Source organism: Vulpes vulpes, chromosome 15 (assembly GCF_048418805.1).
Source record: "Vulpes vulpes isolate BD-2025 chromosome 15, VulVul3, whole genome shotgun sequence".
NCBI lineage: Eukaryota > Metazoa > Chordata > Mammalia > Carnivora > Canidae > Vulpes > Vulpes vulpes.
The window spans coordinates 34,892,818-34,914,024 of record NC_132794.1 but is presented as its reverse complement, the minus strand read 5'-3'; the positions used below and the strand labels follow the sequence as shown (position 1 = coordinate 34,914,024).

The 21,207-nt window shown below is 36.3% G+C and overlaps 1 protein-coding gene across 1 annotated transcript; it reads right to left on the bottom strand.

Annotated features, from left to right (window-relative positions):
- Window positions 1-4,663: 4,663 nt before the first annotated feature.
- BMP15 (bone morphogenetic protein 15) lies at window positions 4,664-7,738 on the bottom strand. The gene is given in 4 exon segments (XM_072738116.1): window positions 4,664-4,809; window positions 4,812-5,218; window positions 6,962-7,058; window positions 7,618-7,738. Coding segments are annotated over 4 exon segments (771 nt in total).
- Between the last annotated feature and the right edge of the window lie 13,469 nt (window positions 7,739-21,207).

The window sequence follows — 21,207 nt, the reverse complement described above, 5'->3', positions numbered from 1 at the left end:
TGGATTATAAGGGAAAGGAGGCGAACTGAGTGGTAAAAATTAGAAAGGAAGACAAACCATGAGAGACTCCTAACTCTGGGAAACAACCAAAAGTTGCAGAAATGTAGGTAGGTGGGGGTTTGGGGTAACTGGGTGATTGGCACTGAAGAGGACACTTGATGGGATGAGCACTGGGTGTTATACTATATGTTGGCAAATCAAACAAAATAAAAACAAATAAAATAAATAAAAGTGAAATCCAAAAAAAAAGTACATAAAATTCCTGTCTCACACTAAAATTTTTGGTAGCTATGTCAAAATTTTCCATGATGTCCATGGCACTATTAGAGTTCTAGCTTCACCTTTAATACAAATCAAAAGAGATTTTATGCATGGGATTTTTTTTAAATGCCGGTTAAATTAGACTTAGTGCTGTTTTAAATATCAAAGAAAACCAAGAATCTCTTCTGAAATTAGGTGACTGTCAAAGCTGTTTTTTAATTGCCTTTGCACATGCAAAGTTTCCTACTGCCAATGTAACAAAGTGCCCTAAATTTAGTAGCTTAAAAATAAATTTATTAGCATACAGTGCCAGAATTTAGAAGTCAGAAGTAAGTCTTACTGGGCTAAAACTAAGTGTCAGCATAGTGTGTTCCTTCTGGAGACTCTTCTGAATAATCCCTTTCTTGCCTGTTCTACCCTGTAGAAGCTACCTGCATTCCTTGGCTCATGTCCCCTTCCATCTTCCAAGGCAACATCACTTCAACCTCAGCTTTTCTTGTCACATCTCTGACTGATCCTCCTACCTCCCTCTTCTACCTATAAGGAAACTTCTAATTGTATTGATAATCTAAGATAATCTCATCTCAAATTCTGGATTTAATACTTCTTCAGAGTTCCTTTATTCCATTAAACTAAAATATTGTCAGTTTTTCAGTGTTAGGATATGGACACTTTTTGGATGATGGGGCATTATTCTGCCTAACACATTGAGTAAACATAAATCATATTTTATAATGCTCTTCAAATTTAAAGATTGTTTGTAACCATATATTATGAACTTTGTAATTATCAATACAAATTTATTTATAATGTTGATTCCTGAAAGATGTATTCACCTTTATTTTCTGATATCTAATTATACTATTCTTTCTATTCATAAATAAAACAGATGAATCCCATGTTATTAATAGAACAGTACCTTATAGGAATTTTTTAAAAATTACTTTAGTGTTTATTAATTTAATATTTTAAGCTCATTTCAAATAAGCAAATTCATCAGTTAATTTTACTAGAAAATCAATACAAACACATTTTTAGCTACTTAAAATCCAATTTCTGGGGTGCCTGCATAGCTTAGTCAGTTAAGCATCCAAATCTTGATTTCAACTCAGGTCATGGTCTCAGGGTCATGAGATCCTGCTTCATGCTGGCATAGAACCTACTTGAGATTCTCTCTCACTTTCCTTTGGCTGCTCCCTCCATCTCTCCTTCTTAAAACTAAAGTAAAAAGCAAATTGTTTCTGTATGAATTTTACCAGAGCTTTTTGGAAAGTAGAAATTTCTTGAGCTATTACAGAGTCTTTACCTTTGATTTAGATCTTCCACATGCCCTTGAGTGTTTTATCATTAATAACAATATATTCCAGCCATACATTTTAGGTACATACAAAGGTGATATTATTTAAAATCAATGACTTATATTCACAAATTTAAAAGCATTAAGGATCCTTGTTTTGAGCTATCTCATATTCTATATCTAAATTAGGGCTAGATATATTCTGATTAACTTTTGATAATGATAAAAAATTAGCCACTGTATTCAAATATTGTCATATTTAAAAGACTTGTGGAGACTCTTTAAAAGTACATCATAATACAAAGGTTATTTTAATGTGATTTTGAATGATTATTGTTGATAAGGTAATGGAAATAGAACTAATTATATGAGAAATAATAAATGACTAAAATAGAATAGTAATTTTATTATCAAGTAATAAAGAGATCATATGGTCTCGGTATTTGTTTTCCCTCAAAATTTACATGTTGGAACCCTAATGCCCAATGTGGTGGTGGTAACAGGTGGCAAGTAATTAGTTTGTGAGAATGGAGCCCTTATAAATGGGATTAGAGCTCTTATAAAAGAGATCCCACAAGATTCCCTAGTCTCCCTATCATGTGATGAATCTGTCACCTGGAAGAGGGCCATCACCAAACCATGCTGTCACCCTCATGGACTTCCAGCCTTCAGAACTGTGAGAAATAAATTTTTGTTATTTATTAGTTATCCAGTCTGTGGCATTTTGTTATATCAGCCAGACTAAACAAAGACAGATAAACTTGGATAAACAAATGAGATAGTCAATACAGGGGGCTGAAAAACCTCAACCAAATAAATCATGAATGAACTATTATTTTCAAATTATTTACACCGATCTACTCAGGGTTTTATTTGAATTTTTATGTTTTATATTTGGGGATGCCTGGGTGGCTCAGGGTGTGATCCCGGCGTCCTAGGATCTAGTCCTGCATTGGGCTCCCTGTGAGGAACTTTCTTCTCCTGCTGACTGTGTCTGTGTCTCTCTGTGTATCTCATGAATAAATAATTTTTTTAAAAAAGTTTTGTATTTGAAGATTTCCTATATTTACCTTGTCATAGGTGAACAAGAATTATATGTCTTCCTCAATTTACATTAATGATATAATACATTCTTTGACAGTTTTACTGTATTACATTTCTTGGCATAGGGCATTTCCTTCCATTTAGGACTTCAGGGGCACAATTCCTTCTGTTCCTACACTAAGACTATACTCATCATGATGTATTATATAAGTGAATTTAAAATCTCAAAGCATTGGACACTTCTCAGAACCTGAATGAGGTGGCCCTTGCAAATTATATAACAATACCTATTAAGTCAACTTACAGCCACAGATAACTGAAAGAAAACTTAGCTGACTCAAAGGGGAACCCAGTACAGAACTGCCCAGTGAACATAAACAGAAAAAAAAAAAAAACAGAGGGAAAAATATTTTTGGCCAGAGAACTAGGAAAAGCAGTCTGTCTCAACAAGAGTATATGGGGAGCAGCAGGTGTCTCTAATAATTGTAATGCAACCTTCCAAAGTGTTGAGCCATGCAATTGGCATGCTTAGACCTCTTTATTTTTTTTTTTAAATTAATTTTTATTGGTGTTCAATTTACCAACATACAGAAAAACACCCAGTGCTCATCCCGTCAAGTGTCCACCTCAGTGCCCGAGACCTCTTTAAACTGTGAACTTGGTTAAGGTAATGAGAAGCATATCTGACATAATTTTTCAGTTTCAGACCTCCAAACAATTGGACGATGATGACATTAATTCTATCAGTTAGCTATTATGTAATAAGACTATCCATAATTCAGTGACTGGCTTAAAGAAGTCCCTTAATTACTTAGGACCACTCTTCTGTGGTTGAGGAACAACTGAATTAGAGAGTGGCTGGGCTGCTGTGCTTCAATCTGTGAATCTTACTGAGTACAGGTCCTCACAGAGGTGGAGGCTCATGTCTGTTCTATGTGTAGTCATTCTGTGGTAAGGTCAAAGGAACAGCAGCCCACCAGGAAAATCTCTTCAGGAGGTGAGAAAGATATATGAAAACAAACAAACAAACAACAACAACAAAACAAACCAAAAACCAGAGGCATGCAAAGCTCTTAAGGTTGATACTTCACAAATATACACCCGCTCATCCACATGGTTCAATAGGCCAAAGTCAAAGGGCCAAATCCAAAATCTAAGAGTTAGGGAGTGTACCCTGTCTTCAGGGGGAAAGCACTAAAAAAGTTATATAATAGACATATGTGAAGCTATTTTTCCTGTTATTTTTCATCTTTCTATTAATAATGCTATCATTCCAGAGAAATCCCCCTGGATTGAAAATTTGGCATATATATATATATATATATATATATATATATATATATATATATATCATAGATTAAAAAAATATTTTTGAGACTAAAAGGTTTTGAGACTAAACCTTCAAACCTCAGCAATAATCAGACAAGCATTCCACTAAGCATCCAAAGCCTTCTAAGCTCAGTGGAATCACAAACTCCAGCTCCAGGTCACCATCTGGTTTAAGTTTCTTCCTCTTCCTCCTCTTCCTCTTCCTCCTCTTCATCCTCGTCATCCTCATGGGAGCTGAAGGCAGGCTGTAGATGCGGATGACCTGCTTGTTGGGGTCCTTGAGGATGAGGTACATGCCCTCCTCGAGTTTCATGCAGCTGTCAATGACGCAGCGCAGGATGCCCCAGGCTTCTCCATGCTCAGGTTGATCTGGCTGACAAACTCCCTGGGCTTGAACGGCTGGGTGCCCAGGATGACGTGGCATGAGGAATCTTTCACGTGGTACCAGGACACATAACCAAGCTTGAGATGCTAGATCCGACCAGCAGAGCACAGAAGGTCCATCGGGGCAACTTGTAGCTGTTGTTTTTCAATTGGTGGCAATGTCGGCCCCTCGCTGAGAGTCCAGCTTCTGACGCCAGTCAACGCCATTACAGTGCTTGGAATCCCACTTGTTTTTTTGTTTGTTTTGTTTTGTTTTGTTTTGTTTCATTTTGCAGCTTTAACACTGATATTTGTTATGTTAAACTCTTCCAATTTCTCAGAACACCTGAGCTAGCTTTACCTTTGCTATCACCTGAATGTGCAAGACTGGGCAATCATATCCTCATACTCCTTGTACAAGATGCTCCCATTTGCCTCAACCAAAAGGATGCTCATGGGAACATACTTATAAGGAACACAGGATGGCTGGGGGACACTCTAGTCTACCAGCTCATGACAAGGTTCTCGATGATGGCATGATTGGGGGAATTGAGACCATAGTGTAGTACCCAAGGGCAGGCTCCTTTACAGTAGTTTGGGGTATATAGATGAGGAGCAATAATCCAAAGATCCCAGCCCAACTGATGGAAGCTGACTTGGAAAGAGTGGACAGAACACTGGTTACTTTTAGGCCCATCATGGTCCCTGGAGGAGCTAGGGATCCCAGATACGATACTGCCTGCTTGCCGGGCCCTCCACAAAAGAGAAGAATCCTTTTCTATGAACCCCTCCAGACCTGTGGGGTGATGTGTGGCCTTCTGAACACTTTTCTGAGTGTCATTGAAATACTGTAACAAGAAGGCAGTGTCCAAGGATGAAGTACCATGCCACTGAAGTTCAAGAATCTCACTGCCTTTTTGCTGCCTGTCAGATTTTATTTATTTATTCATGAGAGACACAGAGAGAGAGAGAGAGAGAGAGAGAGAGGCAGAGGGAGAAGCAGGCTCGATATGGGGAGCCTGATGTGGGACTCAATCCTGGGTCTCCAGGATTGCGCCCTGAGCCAAAGATGGTGCTAAAACACTGAGCCCCTCAGGGATTCCCTTGATTTTCAACACCCTATTATTTCCAGACTTATGGATCACCTCCTTCTTCATAGGGCCCCAGTGCTACAACTCAGCACCCCCAAGGGCTACTTTCTTCTTGCTATTCCCCTTCCCAAGGACTAAATTCTCTAAGGAAATAGTTCATCATTCTCTATCTTTCAAATTGTTTATTACTCTTTCCCATTATCTTCTCTGTCTTTATAGCTGTATTTTTGCCATTTCTTTACTTTGTTTTTTTGATCTTTTAGTTGAAGCAAAAAAATAAATACACGTGTTCCGTCATAGTTAAAAAAAAATGTGTTTTTTTTTAATTTTCCAACTGACTTTATTTTAAAATACACTTTCTTTTTTTAAAAAAAACAATACACTTTCTGCAGGGATAACAAATATCAGTATTAGGAAATCCAATTATACAAAAAGTACTACATCTAGTCTGGGGTAGACTTATTTTTTGGTAACATACATTATGTGGCACTAATTACAGAGTAACTATAAGGTAACTAACATGAAACCACAGAACTATAACTCTGCCACAGCTGCATGGACTTGAACCTTTCTGGATAAGCACATTTTCAAAAAACTAGATGACCATCACAGAGCTATGCCAATAAAATCTGTTAAGGAGTAAAGCTCTGAAGTAGGGACTCACCAGAATACCTCACAGCTGACAGATGACAGCTCAGCAGGCAGGGTGGCCTTCCTCCCCCATGTGTGCTGTGACCCCAGGTCTCCCCCACCGAGCCTCTCTCCACCTCAGTCTGAATGGGATGGAGTTGCTGAGGCCAACATGAGAGGCCCTTGCCCCAATTCTCAAGTGTTCAGGGGGACCTGGAGCTCCAAACTCAGGGCCATAATAAAGTTTGCTTTGCCAAAAAAAACAAAAAAAAAACAAAAAAAAAACCAGTATCTTTTTTTTTTTTTCCAGTGACAAACTCTCCTTTATTGTTGGTGGATGTGCAAAATGGTATAGCCACTGAGGAGGACAGTTCAGCAGTTTATAAAACAAAACATGCTTTTATCATACAACTCAGCCATCATGCTCTTTGATATCTACCTAAAGGATCTGAAAACTTACATCCATACAAAACCCTGTACACAAATGTTTACAGCAGCTTAATTCATAATTGACAAAACCTGGAAGTAACCAGGATGTCCTTCATTAGGTGAACAGGTACACTGTGGTAAAAATAAATGTACTATCAAGCTATGAATAGACATGGAGGAAACCTAAATGTATGTTTACTAAGTGAAAGAAGCCAGTCTGCAAAGGCTGGACACTGTATGATTCCAACTACAGGACATTCTGGAAAAGGCAAAACTATGGAAAATAGTGTAAAACTATGGAAATAGTGTAAACCAATCAATCAATCAGTGGTTGGTGGAGAAAGAGATGAATAGACAGGGCACAGACGATCTTTAGGGCAGTGAAATACTCTGTGTGATACTATCACTGTGAGTACATGTCATATCTGTCCAAACCCGCAGAACGTACAACAGCAGTACTGACCCCCAAATTAAACTATGGCCAGTGGGTGATTATAATAAGTCACTGCAGTTTCACCAACTGTAAGGAACTACTGCTCTGGAGGGGGATGTGGGTAGTGGGGGAAGCTCTGCAGGTACTTTCCACACCGTTTTGCTGGGAACATAAAACTGCTCTAAAGAATAAAGTTTATTCAAAAACAACCTCCCCTAAAAACTTCATAGTCCCATGCCTGGTGTATAGATATAGATATAGATATAGATAGATATAGATATAGATATAGATATAGATATAGATATAGATATATAGATATACATATCTATCTATCTATCTATATATATAATATATATAGTAAGTGCTCAATAAATTACTACTATTGTCATTAAAGCAGTGACATTAGAAATATCCTCAAATGCTCCCATGAGAAAATGAGAAATGAAGAAATAGTACTGAGTTGGCTTCACATTTCTCCTGACAGATAAGAAGCATCCCCCTGGAAGAGATAATCCTTGAGAGTCCATGACATAACCTGGATGAGTCAAGGGCTCCTCTTTGGGTTTATCCTGGTAGATGACTAGGGCAACTGCATTGTGGAAAGCAGCCCGTGATTTTTCTCTTTAAACGTGCAATTTCCCCCTGCAGCAGGGCAATCCACTGATATCAGGAGGGACAAAGAACCGTGTTTGAGGATCACAGCCCAGATGATCAGCCACTCCGTGCATGGGCAGCGGCACCAGCACCTGGCCGCGGACCTCGGCCTCGGGCGAGTGGAGCCCGCAGCGCCCGCGGTGGCCGCGCCCAGGAGTGCCCCGGGCCCGCTGTTGGCCCGCTGTCGGCCCGCGCCGCGCCGCTCATCGTGCCTCCCTCCGGCTGCCACCGCCTGTATGTGTTAGATATAGAATGTTATATATGATTTTCCTAACTACAGAATAGTATATATATAATATTATACATATAATACAAGAGCCAAATTCCCATATATGCATATCTATGTATATATACAAACATGCATATATATACATGTATATATGTGTAAATATTATATGTGTGTGTGTATAATGTGAATACATATATTTCTCCTTCACGTTATTTAGACTAGTAAAATTGATATTAAATTTGCAAGACTAATCTTTTCTGGTGTCTAAGTGACTGATTTGCCCTCCATCTCACGTTATTTTATTCTAACCAGGGTGTATGTGTATCCTTTAATATGACTGTATTTATCATTTATTTTGTCATATATCTATTCATTTTTTGTTTGTATTTGCTTTAAAGGTCCAAAATATAAGTCTGTTAAATAATTTCAGTTTCAGTGAGTTCTTATCTTTTACAATTATCTAAAAAGGAAAGGAAGAAGATAAAATGCCTGGGTGGCTCAGTGGTTGAGCGTCTGCCTTAGGCTCAGGTCATGATCCTGGGGTCCTAGGACTGAGTCCTGCATTGGACTCTCCGCAGGGAGCCTGCTTCTGCCTTTGCCTATGTCTCTGTCTCTGTCTCTGTCTCTGTCTCTCTCTCTCTCTCTCTCTCTCTGTGTCTCCCATGAATAAATAAATAAAAAATCGGGCAGGCTGGGAGGCTCAGCAGTTTAACGCTGCCTTCAGCCCAGGGCCTGATCCTAGAGACCCGGGATTGAGTCCCACGTCCTGCTCCCTGCATGGAGCCTGCTTCTCCCTCTGCCTGTGTCTCTGCCTCTCTCTCTCCTTCTGTGTCTCTCATGAATAAATAACTAAAATATTTTAAAAATAAATAAATAAATAATCTTAAAAATATAATAAAAGAAAAATAATAAAAACTAAAAAGGAAAGGAAGAGATGAAAGAGATAAAACACATTATATTGTAGAAATTAAGTATCTCTAGTAGGGCCAACTACTGTCTAATAACATTCTTTCTTGCCTTTCTGTCCTTCTACCTAGGCATTTAATCAGACAACATTTATCAGCCTCTCTTTAAGATAGGTGTCATCATGTGTCTACATTCTTGCACAAGATAAAATTTTTAGAAGGATGCATCTATGACTGTGGTGGTGGATGCATGCTTATATGCACTATGCGTCAAAACCCATAAAACTGTACACAAAAAATATTAAACTTTTTATGCAAATTTAAAAATTATAACCAGGGCATTAGGGAATGCCAGGATGGGACACACATTATGACAGATGAAACGAACAACAAATTCGTGAGTGAAGAGAAGAGGGCAAAATGTGCTAAGACTAGGGAAAACAGAGTTTTGAGTAGATTTGTAAAACCAAAGGAAAAAAAAAATGGACACATATGCTATTCTGTAGTTAGGAAAATTTGTGTCTTACAGGGATATAGGCATACAATTCTAAAATTATTTCACATGTATTATAGAGGTAGTAATGGCTAGGCTTCTCACTGCCAGAGAAAGAAGCTGCAAAGAAGCAAAGGGTAGGAGAAGAGAAAGTTTCATGAATTATTGCTGTGGTGAGATTAGATTGAGGATTACTAAATATATATACACATGTGCACCCCTACACAGATGCATGTTATACACATGGTTAGATACAAGAACATTTATCAGTGTATGTAAGCAAATTAGTATAAATAAATTAATATAATTTCTAATTGTATGCTGAAAGAGTCTTAAAAAGGAGTCCTTGAATAAAAAATCCTTCTAAAAAAAGAAAAGGAAGAGGAAGAAGGAGGAAGAGGAGGAGAGGAGGAAGAAAAGCAAACATAGGAAAAAAAATAGTCAACATGAAAGAGTTGCCAATGGCCAAACCTGGAATAATTTGAACAAAAAATAATATGGTCTTGGGATATAATCTAAAAAATAACTGTTCTAGACCCTTGCTGATATGGCTATTTTTAAGTGCAGGTATTGTCACTTTTTAAGCTATACCAAGGGGGTTATTTTGTGTGATTTTATTATTTTCTTCTTGTTATGTATTTTGTGTGTGTGAGAGAAAATGTACACAAGGGGAAAGAACAGCTGCTATAAATAATTAAAGTGTGATTCTTCTGGGCCAAGATAGCAAAAGTTGTTAAAGCAAAATGGGACATCTATGCTCAGTTATTTTAATAGGAAGTATTGTCTTTGAGTTCAGCTTTTTAAGATGTTGTTCAAATAGGCATAGCCCTAAAATCATATAGTTGGAACTTTTGCAAATACACTTCTGAGTATTTATAAAACATACTCTCGCTTCCCCTTTCTTTTCTCACTTTGTCAAATGTTTACCACTAATGGCTGTCATACTTACATACTTGCATGGACATCATGAAAAAAAAAATCTGTTTATGGGCTTCTTGCCTACATTGATTCAAATTGAGGCAGAGAGTTTGAAACTCAGTTGCTGAATGAATTAATTCCATTTGTAGGGAAATTTATGCACAATGAGACTCATAACCAGAGAGATTTAACAGAACTTTATTCCATATGCTGTGAACTCTATACTCCAAGTGAAAGAGGCAATATGACCAACAGAAACTCTTTCTGATCCATGTCTAAAATGCCCCCAGAAATAACTACATTGGGTTTCCTTTTTACTTTTTATTTTTAAACAGATGATATATACATATGACCAAAAGATCATTTTTATTTTTTATCTTATACCTCTCTGATAGTAAGGGGAAAATAGTAAAACTATTCTTCTTTATCCCCTAGAAATTTTCTCTTAAAAAAAAAGAAAAAACTTTCTCCTAAATATATTGCTGATAACAGATTTATTTTTGTTTATTTTAGATCTTATTTATATATTTGAGAGAGAAAGAGAGAAATCGGGAGCAAGATGGTGTGGCAGAGGATGAGGGAGATACAGACTCCCCACTGAGCAAGGGAGCTCAATGCAGCACCTGGCCCCCAGACTCGAATATCATGACCTGAGTGGAATGCAGACACTCAACCGACTGAGCCACCCAGGCATCGTGATAAGATATTTTAGATCCTTCCTACAATATGTACACATATATGTGTTTGTGTATATGTATGTATCTAATTAAATATGAGTATACTTTAAATATGGTTTTTCATGTTCTTACTCTTTCTAAACTTTTTAATACATGTTAGAGATTTTTCCATATGAGCACATACATAGTCATTGATCAAATATAAGTTTTAATGTCTAAAACTAAATTAAATTTCACAAATTTCTTGGTATGCTTTTGTAATCAAATCCCCATACTAGAATTCTGGTAGTTCCAATGCAGTATCTAAGAGTAAGCATGGAGTTTTGGTGTAGCGATGGTATAAATCAGCATGTTGGATCTGCAAATCAATCAAAGCCACACAGTATGAATGAAAATCTTAATTATCAGTGAAAAAGGAGGTAAAATTAGCAGAAGCATTTCTGGAAGGGATGGGGCCTAAAGCAGTAGGAAGAAGTTGCTGTGCCTGTGGCTCTCTGAAAGAGCTGAGAAAATCTCTCTCCTTAGCTAAAAATCATCCTGAAGTGCAACACCTAGATCCCATGTTAGCAACAGTAGGAATGAGATACCTGGACAGTCAATGGGGCTTCCCTAGATCTGTTTTTGATCTGAGAATTCAGGAAAAAAAAAGGAATCATAAAAACAAAGCACATATTCTAAAAGGAATATTTCTCTGAAGTAGTAAGGAAAAATAAGTTTTTCCTATGAAAAATCTTGCAACTGCTTACCTCCATTTGTTGAGACGAAGTGAAAGCAAAAGCACTAACTATAAAATCCTGACTCATAAGAAAAAATTTACTCAAATATTGTGACCCTTTATATAAACTTCATTAAGGTAGGCACAAAATGGCCTACCCCAAAATGTCCACACCCTAATCCCTAGAATGTGCGTATATTACTTTACATGGCAACAGGAACCTCATAGATGTGATTGAAGATTACAGATCTTGAGATGGGTAGCTATGAATTAACCAACAGGGCCCAATTTAGTCACAGGAACTCTTGGAAACTCTCCTTCAGAGAGATATGATCATGGCAGAAGCAACCAAACATATAATGGTAGAGGACTCAACTGTTTCTGGCCCTGAAGATGGGAGAGGGACTAAAGTCAAAGAAAATCCTGGCTACTATTACCTGGGAAATGCAAAGAAGCAGATTTCCCCCTTAAGCTTTCAGAAATAAACGCAGTTCTGATGCTACTATGACTTTAGTCTAGTGAGACTCATGTCAGATTTTTTATTTAAAGAAACTATAAGATAAAGAAAAATTTGTGTTGTTTTAACCCACTATATTTGTGATAAGTTTTATATTGGCTATAGAAAACTAAACAGGGCAGCCCGGGTGGCTCAGCAGTTTAGCACCACCTTCGGCCTAGGGTGTGATCCTGGAGACCCGGGATCGAGTCCCATGTCAGGCTCCCTACATGGAGCCTACTTTCTCCCTCTGCTTGTGTCTCCACCCCTCTCTCTCTCTCTCTCTCTCTCATGAATAAATAAATAAAATCTTTTTTAAAAAAAGAAAACTAAACAGTCTGCAAGAGCTAAATCTACTGAACCTATATCTGCTCCTACAATCACTGCTTCATTTTCTAGTAGTTTGCAATTAATTCTATAGGTCTTTAGGATTTGGAAACAAAGCTCTCTCCTCTTCTGCAAGTGACCAGTCTACTTTTGAGAAACAGCTCTTAAGTAGTAATTGAAAATTAGTGGATTGAATGTATGACAATTAACCACCAAGGGACTATACAACTTTAGGTGCCCACCATGAACTGTGTGTTGTTAGATGTACTAAGCCATGAAGTTGGACAAGCAGAGCGACCCATGTTTAAGCAGGTCCTGACATTATGAATAAGTTACTTGAACAACTGATCCTAATGCCAATGACAGCTATTCCTGGTATCTTGCTTTTTATTTCTCAACCTGAACCTATTGCTTCAATGGAAATTAATTATAAATAAATTATGAAGCATGAAATAATTTAAGCCTTGTTTATTGATGCTTTTGCAGATATGGTGACATCACCAAAAAGATCAGCTGCAGCACTGCAGTATTACTCCACTGTAGTCCTTAAAGACAGTGGTGAAGACAAATCTATTTCACAGATGTTTTTCCTCTTAATCCATAGATTCAGATCTACAATTATTCATGGGCAGTGGCTAACTGTATGACTGGATGATGAGAGGCTTCAAAGAAAAATGATTGGAAATTTAGTGGGAAAACATATGTGGTTAGACTGAAAAAGGTAAAAAAAAATGTTTTCCCCAAATATTTGTTGACTACTAGGTGAATGGTTAATAAAAAGAATCTCAGCAGAAGAGAGTCTAAAAAAATAAGGCAGAGCAGATGATCTATTCTGTGGACAACAATCCACTGTTTTCCCTAATTATTCCATCCTTGGCAATAGATTCATTAAACAATAGCAGGAATAGGAGTACATGGGCTCAGAAACATGGATGCCTATTCACTAAAGACTAGACATTCTGGCTATAGTCACTGTTGAATGCTCATTAGAGACTATATGATATGTACTGTTCTCCAGTGTGGTCAACCAAACATCTGGAAATAGTTTTAATACCTTGGAATTACACTGTAACTTATCAGTTTTCCTTTTCTTTCTTTTTTTAAATTTTTATTTATTTATGATAGTCACAGAGAGACAGAGAGACAGAGAGAGAAAGAGAGAGGCAGAGGGAGAAGCAAGCTCCATGCACCGGGAGCCCGACGTGGGATTCGATCCTAGGTCTTCAGGATCGCGCCCGGGACCAAAGGCCGGTGCTAAACCGCGGCACCACCCAGGGATCCCCAGTTTTGCTTTTCATAAGGATTTGTTTTAGCACAAGTGAGAAACTGAATTGAATATGAATAAGATTTTCAGAGATGAAAATTAGAATAAATGCTACATATTTATTATCATTTGTTCATAACCATGTTGCACAAGTACCACTTTCAACCCTTGTTCATTCACAAAGTTGACTTTTCTAATTAAAACAAAAATGCATATTTTCATTCTGATATAGTGGTTTGTACTTGTTTGATGTTTGACTCAATTATGCTTATTTTTGGCAATTAAAAGGATATTATGTCAATCATTTAATGGATATTTCTAAAGAAACTCATTTTATTTTCTTTTTTTTTTTTTTTTAATTTTTATTTATTTATGATAGGCACACAGTGAGAGAGAGAGGCAGAGACACAGGCAGAGGGAGAAGCAGGCTCCATGCACCGGGAGCCCGACGTGGGATTCGATCCCGGGTCTCCAGGATCGCGCCCTGGGCCAAAGGCAGGCGCCAAACCGCTGCGCCACCCAGGGATCCCTCATTTTATTTTCTATTGAGTTTATTTTTGTAATCCTCTTCTAGTCTGCCATATATGAATATTTTAACAATGTAAAAGATGGCCAGGGGTTAAACATGAAGGACCAAATGATACCCACTATCTAGAATGCAATGAAAACCATATAAACCAAAATTAAAGAATGGATACATTGGAATGAAAAGGTATATTAATAAGGTATAAGGAGGAGAGTTAAAAATAAAATTAAAGATACTCAATTTGAATAGTAAAGGAGCAATCTAGCAGCCTACCAATCATAGGTAGCCATGAAAAACACGTGGTTAGGTTTAACGTAAAAGCAGAAAATAGGAAACACTAAAAAAAAAAAAAAAAAAAAAAGATAAAAAGGACTTAATTGCACAACAAGACACATATTTATCCAAAGATTGTGTATTGGGGCAGGCCCGGTGCCTCAGCGGTTTAGCACTGCCTTTAGCCCAGGGTGTGATCCTGGAGACCCCAGATCGAGTCCCACGTTGGGCTTTCTGCATGGAGCCTGCTTCTCCCTGTGCCTGTGTCTCTGCCTCTCTATCTCTGTGTCTCTCACGAATCAATAAATAAAACCATTAAAAAAAAAAAAAGACTGTGTATAACATAAGGAAAGGGGAAGATGGGATTGATACAATTACTTTCTAAGCAAAAAGAGTAGTCTAAATGACAGGAAAAAGTGACATGAGAAAGCATGGACAACTCAATGACAATTCCTTGACATTTGAACTTAGAAGTGTCTTTTTAATTGAACAATCAACAAACTGTGCCATTCATCTGCCTCCGTACGTACTCATAGGACAAATCATTAGAATCAATTCCAGAATTTCCTGGGTTCAGTAATTTATGTGTAAATTTCTTATTTCCTTCTTCATTATTTTTTTCTACAATGTTGCCATTATTTGGGATGGAGGATGGATTCATTTCTATTAGATTTGCACTTGAGTGGCTGTTAGTGAATAATCTCTCATCACAATTAAAAACTGATCTGAGGCATCACTGGTTTGTACTTCTGATGTAACACTAAATAGTAATTCTGGTAAGAATATATTTCTCACCACAGGAGCCTTTTTGTTAGAAAAAGCAAGACATTTTTAAAAATTCTTTAAATCAAGTTTTCAGGCTTCCTACAGAGAAAACAAGGACTTGTGAAGGCATATTGTTTGAAGTGTATATACATTTTTATGTAAATATGTTAGCTACAATGTTTCAAAGATTCCTTAGAAGAGGAATTAAACTCAAATCTCATAAAGATTGTATTATGAAATGCATCTATTTTTACGAAAAAATTGATTGGTCTCAACTAATAATGCAATATTCTATTTCTTGACTGGAGTCGTGGTCGTATGGGAGTTCAATTCAAAATAAGTCATTAAGCTATTCATTTATTTTTAGGAAAATTACTGCAATCCTATTACACTCTATGGTAGTTTGAAATATGTTATAGCATTACTTGCTTATAACATGGTATGATTTAAATACATAAATACTTCCTTTAATGTTATTTCCAACCTAGATATATAAATACATACATATAAATAAATATATTCTAAAACCACTTTATGGTCCTGAATAAATGCATGTAAAAATAAATTTGAAGGAACACAAACAAATGTAGAAAGAAAAAACTTGGAGTGTCTGGTTGCTCAGTTAAGTGTCAACACTTGATTTTGGCTCAGGTGATGAACCCAGGGTTGTGAAATCAAGCCCCAGGTTGAGTTCTGCATGGAGCCTCACTTTGGGCTCAGTGCTCAGCAGGGAGTCTGCTTGAGATTCTCTCTCTCCCTCTCTTTCTGTCCCTGCCCCCCACATTTGTGCATGCTCTCTTTCTCTAAAATACATAAATTTTTAAAAAATAGTTAATTTTTTAAATTTTAGAAAATATTTTAGCAGCATTATTTTTTGCAGTATTATATTCTGCTTAATAAATATGAGAGGGATTCACATAAGTATTCAATTGACTATGATCTTTAAAATTATATGAGGACCTGAAAATATATATATTAAATAAACAAATACAGAAATAAGTAAAAGCACATAAAATAACTTGATAATTTTATACAAATTGAGAAAACACCTACAGTATTTCTTGATTTGTTTTTTGAAACTCTGTGAAAATATAACCCCTCTCAATTTTTCTTTTTTTTTTTTTCTTTTAATTTATGTAGGCTCCATACCCAGTTGGGGATTGAACTTACCACTCCAGGATTGAGAGTTGCACATACCACCAATGAGTCAATTTGTTTTTCACACAAAGTTTCAGATTGCCCAATCTTTAAATCCTTTATCATAAAACATTTTTAGAAGACTTTAGGTCACATAAAAAAGTTGGTATTGACTTGCCATAACAATATATTTTCTTGCTGCATTTTGGCAGTTGGTGGTTTAACTAGTTCTTAAAAGGCCTATATCATTACTTGGGGTCATTACTTTTAATTTTTGTCAATATCAGATGAGATTGTCACATTAAATGTTAGACTAACATGCAGAGAACAATTTTAGGTTCATGAAATTTATGTCACTCCTTTAATAATTATTTCACCCCATATTTGCCATATTTGCCTTTTTGTCTATTTTTAGTTGCTGTAGCATGATATACCAAAAGTGTTTCAAATTAAAGGAGACTTAAATTTAAATTCACTGTTACTTATTCTTTCTGATTTTCTTATTTCTTCAAACGCTATTCTTATCTATTTAGTGGAGGTGCTCATACTTCAAAAAATGATGCAAATCATCATTACATGTATATAATCTTTGGAGAAAGATTTATTAAGTTCTTTGCTCATTTTCTAATCAGTTTATTTGTTTGCTTTTCATTGTATGGCTCCTTTTTAAGACCTTTCCTTAAATCCATAAGTCTTCTACTACTCTCACTCTCAGCATACTCATATCGTTTGTCTCTACCTAATATTTTTTTATGTTGTCTTATTCTCATTTGTTCTTTTATTCTATCCTTAAGAAAAAACATCATTCCTCATGTTTATAGGTAAGTATCTTCTCCACGTATACTATCAATCTCATTTACACTTTATATTAACTATTGTTGTTGTTGTTGTTGTTGTTTTTTTTTTGGTCAAGCTGTTTAAAGAAATTAATTATCATCTATATGATGGTATTTTTTGCAAATTCATTTCTCAAACTCTAGGATTCAGCAGCACAATGGTTAATAGATTCTGGAAACTTAGTGCCTGACTTCAAATCCTAATTTTGCTCCTAGCTATATAATCTTGGGTAATTTACTATTCTCTATCTCATATGTAGGTACTGTGAGACTGTACCTATTTCAGAGAGTTTTTTGGAGGATTAGATGACTTGGTAGGTGTGAAGTTATGAGAAGATAGTTTTGAATAGAAAAAGTGCTATATATTTGTTTCAGTAAATAATATTTAGTTACTAAACATCTATGTTTCAAACTCAATTTCAGGCAATTTCACTGTTTGTTTACAAACTTAGTCTTGAATTCAAATAATGTTACTTTTATTTTTCCTACAAATCATTCTAGGTTCCTTATAATAGCCAAACTTGATCAGACACTGATATATGAGCAAGCTTGCAATTTTGGAAACCCAGTTATGCTTATTTTTAATCATAAAAATAAAATGTATTATGTACTTTTTGTTCTTTTACAACTTATTAGGAAATTTTAAGAACACTAAATTTTAAGAAACACTATTTTTTTAAAGGCATCTTAGTCTGGCTAGGTGGAATGAATCACTATATTTCATTTCTTCTCAGATTTTTCTCTATATATGCCTACCTTCTTAGAGGTGGTAATATATATTAAATATTTGCTTCCTTTATTTCCAGGTCTCACATAATTATGAGAGGCCATATAACTAGCTCTAATCAATGATATGTCCTGGGACAAGAGGGAAGTGGGTAGCAATTAGTCAAGGGGTACAAATTTACAGCCATGAAAGATGAATATGTTCTGGACATCTGTGTATAGCAAAGTCCCTACAGTTAACAGTATTGTATACTTTAATTTACTAAGTGAGTAGATCATGTGTTATCATCACAGAACAAACAAGAAAATAGTAACTATGAAAAATTATGGATATAATTATCTTAAATATAGAGATTATGGAGAATATAGATATTATTTCACAATGTATACACATATTGAAACATCGAGTTGTATATTTCGATTATATACAATGTTTATTTTTCAGTTATACTTCAGTATTCTATAAAAAAAACATATCATGTCATTATGGGCAGAGAAATGAAAAAGACCTTGAGAGTTTATCTGGTGTATTCCTGTATTGGTATATGTGGAGATAATTCATGAGTTTCTATGTGAAGTGGAGTTTCCACCTCCAATCCATGTTCAATGTACTAATAATATGGACTGTAAATATTTACAGTATGACTCCTGGAATTAATTATTCTGGGGTGTGTGTGTGTGTGTGTGTAGTTTTATAGCATCATGTTCACTTTAACATTTTATTTTAATTTTTTGTGTCATGGTAAACTCCTTAAAATCATGCTTTCATAATTTCTACTGCCAGTACTATAAGTTGAATGAAAGTGAATTTATATAATTTGAAGGCATATATGGTTGCATGTTTCATGAAGTCATTCTCCAATGAATGGATAATATGTGGATAAAGTCAGAAAGTATAAGAAATATGTAATCTTTACCAAGTGGTATTTTGTATAAGAGGGAGCGTTATGTTTCTAAACATAGGTAATGTTTGCTCTGGTGTATAGCTAAAACTTATGTTCTTCCTAGTAAAACTTAATGTTCCTTATAACTAAAATAGTTTTTCAGCCTTCTTGACATACAGTGCCTAATTTGATAGCACATTTATATTCAAAGAACAAATTATATATTTTTTTCTTTTGCTTCTTCTTCATTAAAAAAATAAGGAACTAAGTAACTGATTTTCAGTGAGTACAGAGATTTTGGAAGTCATGAAAATTGCTTTGAAATCTGACATTTTAATGAGTTTTGGAAATCTTAAATTGTAGATCCCAAAGTTTGAAGATAGATGTTTCCATGTATTCTTAGCAATTTGAACTCTGATACATTTCTTGAGGCCAGATGTCATTAGAACACTATAAGTGCTTTTGTTTTCTTTTACATCTTTCAGAATAGGAAAATCAAGTTTCTAAAATAGACACAATTACCTATTGAATATACAATTCACAATAAAATATTTCTATAATGCCATCATATTTTGGTCATGGGTGTAGACATATTCTCAAATTTTACTCAAAAGTAGTTCACTTCTGGGAAAATAATTTTACTTCTATGAAATCTCTAAAATTTTTTAGGCCCCAGTGAGCAATTATATTTACATCAATGAATTCGTTCTTTTATCCATTCTATTAATATTAACAAAAGAACAGTGGAACAATTTCTGCATTCTTATTACTTTGCAAGACTCTGGCTATAGATTATATTTAGACTAGTCATTATTACAATGCTACCTTAATTATTATTATGCTATTTCTCAATGAAATATCCACTTTCTCAAGTACAAGAAGACCTGCTGTCACATAGATAACTTGGGTAATATTTTAATCATGTATCCGAGTTCTGAATTCAGCAACCTATCTGCAATAATCATAGTTATCAATGATATCATCATGAACATTGAATAGAATGGACAGTTTAAGATGGTGAGATTGGAAGATCCTGAATTCAGAACCTCACATGGGCACACCGAATCTATAGGTACATGCAAAACAATTACCTCTATTAAAACAAACAACCAAACAAACAAACAAAAAAGAAAAGTAGCTGAGCAACTCCTACACATCAGACAAGCAAGGAAAACCCTACATGGAAGAATGTAGTAAGTGAAACATAATCTCCCTGTAAAGCCCACACCTGGCACAGTAAACCACAATTGGGAGGGAACTCAGATCTGGAGCTTCTCACACATATTGGGCACCCTAACTTTTAAGAACTGCACATAAGGGACAAGCCTCCAAAACATCTACCTTTAAAAGCCAGTGGAAGCATTCATAGAGACAACTCTGAGGATAAAGGAGCTGGTGGCTGCCATTTCCCTCCCCCTACCCTCAACAGAAGGGCAGAGCCACTTGTAAAGGGCATCTCAGCCCAGACACTGGCTGCCTAGCCTGCTTGTTCCAAGCCCCACACCCCTGTACTCTGGCATGGTTGCCCTTCTTGGTTAAACCTTCTTCAGTCCCAGCATGGCAAGACACCCTCAAGGAAGACCAGTGCAAACCCCTGCTTATATCATGTCCCTAAAACTTAGAATTTTAAAAATCAGCAGGCTTTGCTGGGATAGAGTCCAGAGGCCAGTGTGCTGCTCCTGGAGAAAAGGCAGACAAACAACCCAGAGGCTTACAGCATGTAAATGATGACCTAAAGAATGCCTGGGGCACACAGAGGGAAGATTGCTGGCTTTTCTTGGAGAGCTTTCCTTGCAGAAGCAAGTAATAGAGACCTCTCTTTGAGGACCAAAAAGTTGGCTGGTGCCATTTTCCTTTACTGCTCCTTAGCTTAAACACAAAGCCACCCACCTGTGGTAAATACCTTGGCACCAACACGGCTGCCTAACCTGCTTAGTACCAGGTCCCACATTCCTGAATTTTGCAGGTAATGCCCTCCCAAATTTGCCTCAGTCCTACTCAGTGGGCACCTTCCCCAGACCACCAGAAACCACCCCCACACACCATGTCTCCCAACCAGAGAGTTATGAAAGGCTTTAGTTCTAGTGGAAGTAGTATCAGGTCTCATTTAAAAAGCAGATCAGAGCACACCTAGTTAAAACTTGCCACACCCTAGTCAAGGACCAAACACTGCCCGCTGCAGGCAAGGAGAGCCTCTGCAGACAATGGGCCTGAAAGATTGAACATCCAAAACACAACAGCAGAGTGCATGCAGCACACACCAGAGACACTCCCTAAAGTGCCAGGCTGGGGACTTGGAATCAACCACAAGAAAAAATTTGGAAAGACCACAAATACATGGAGGTTAAACAACATGTTACTAAACAATGTATAGATCAATCAGGAGATCAAAGAAGAAATTTAAAAAGCACATTAAAACAAATGAAAATGAAAACAAGGCCATCCAAAACATTTGGGACGTAGCAAAAGTAGTCTGGAGAGGGAAATATTTAGTAATAAAAGCCT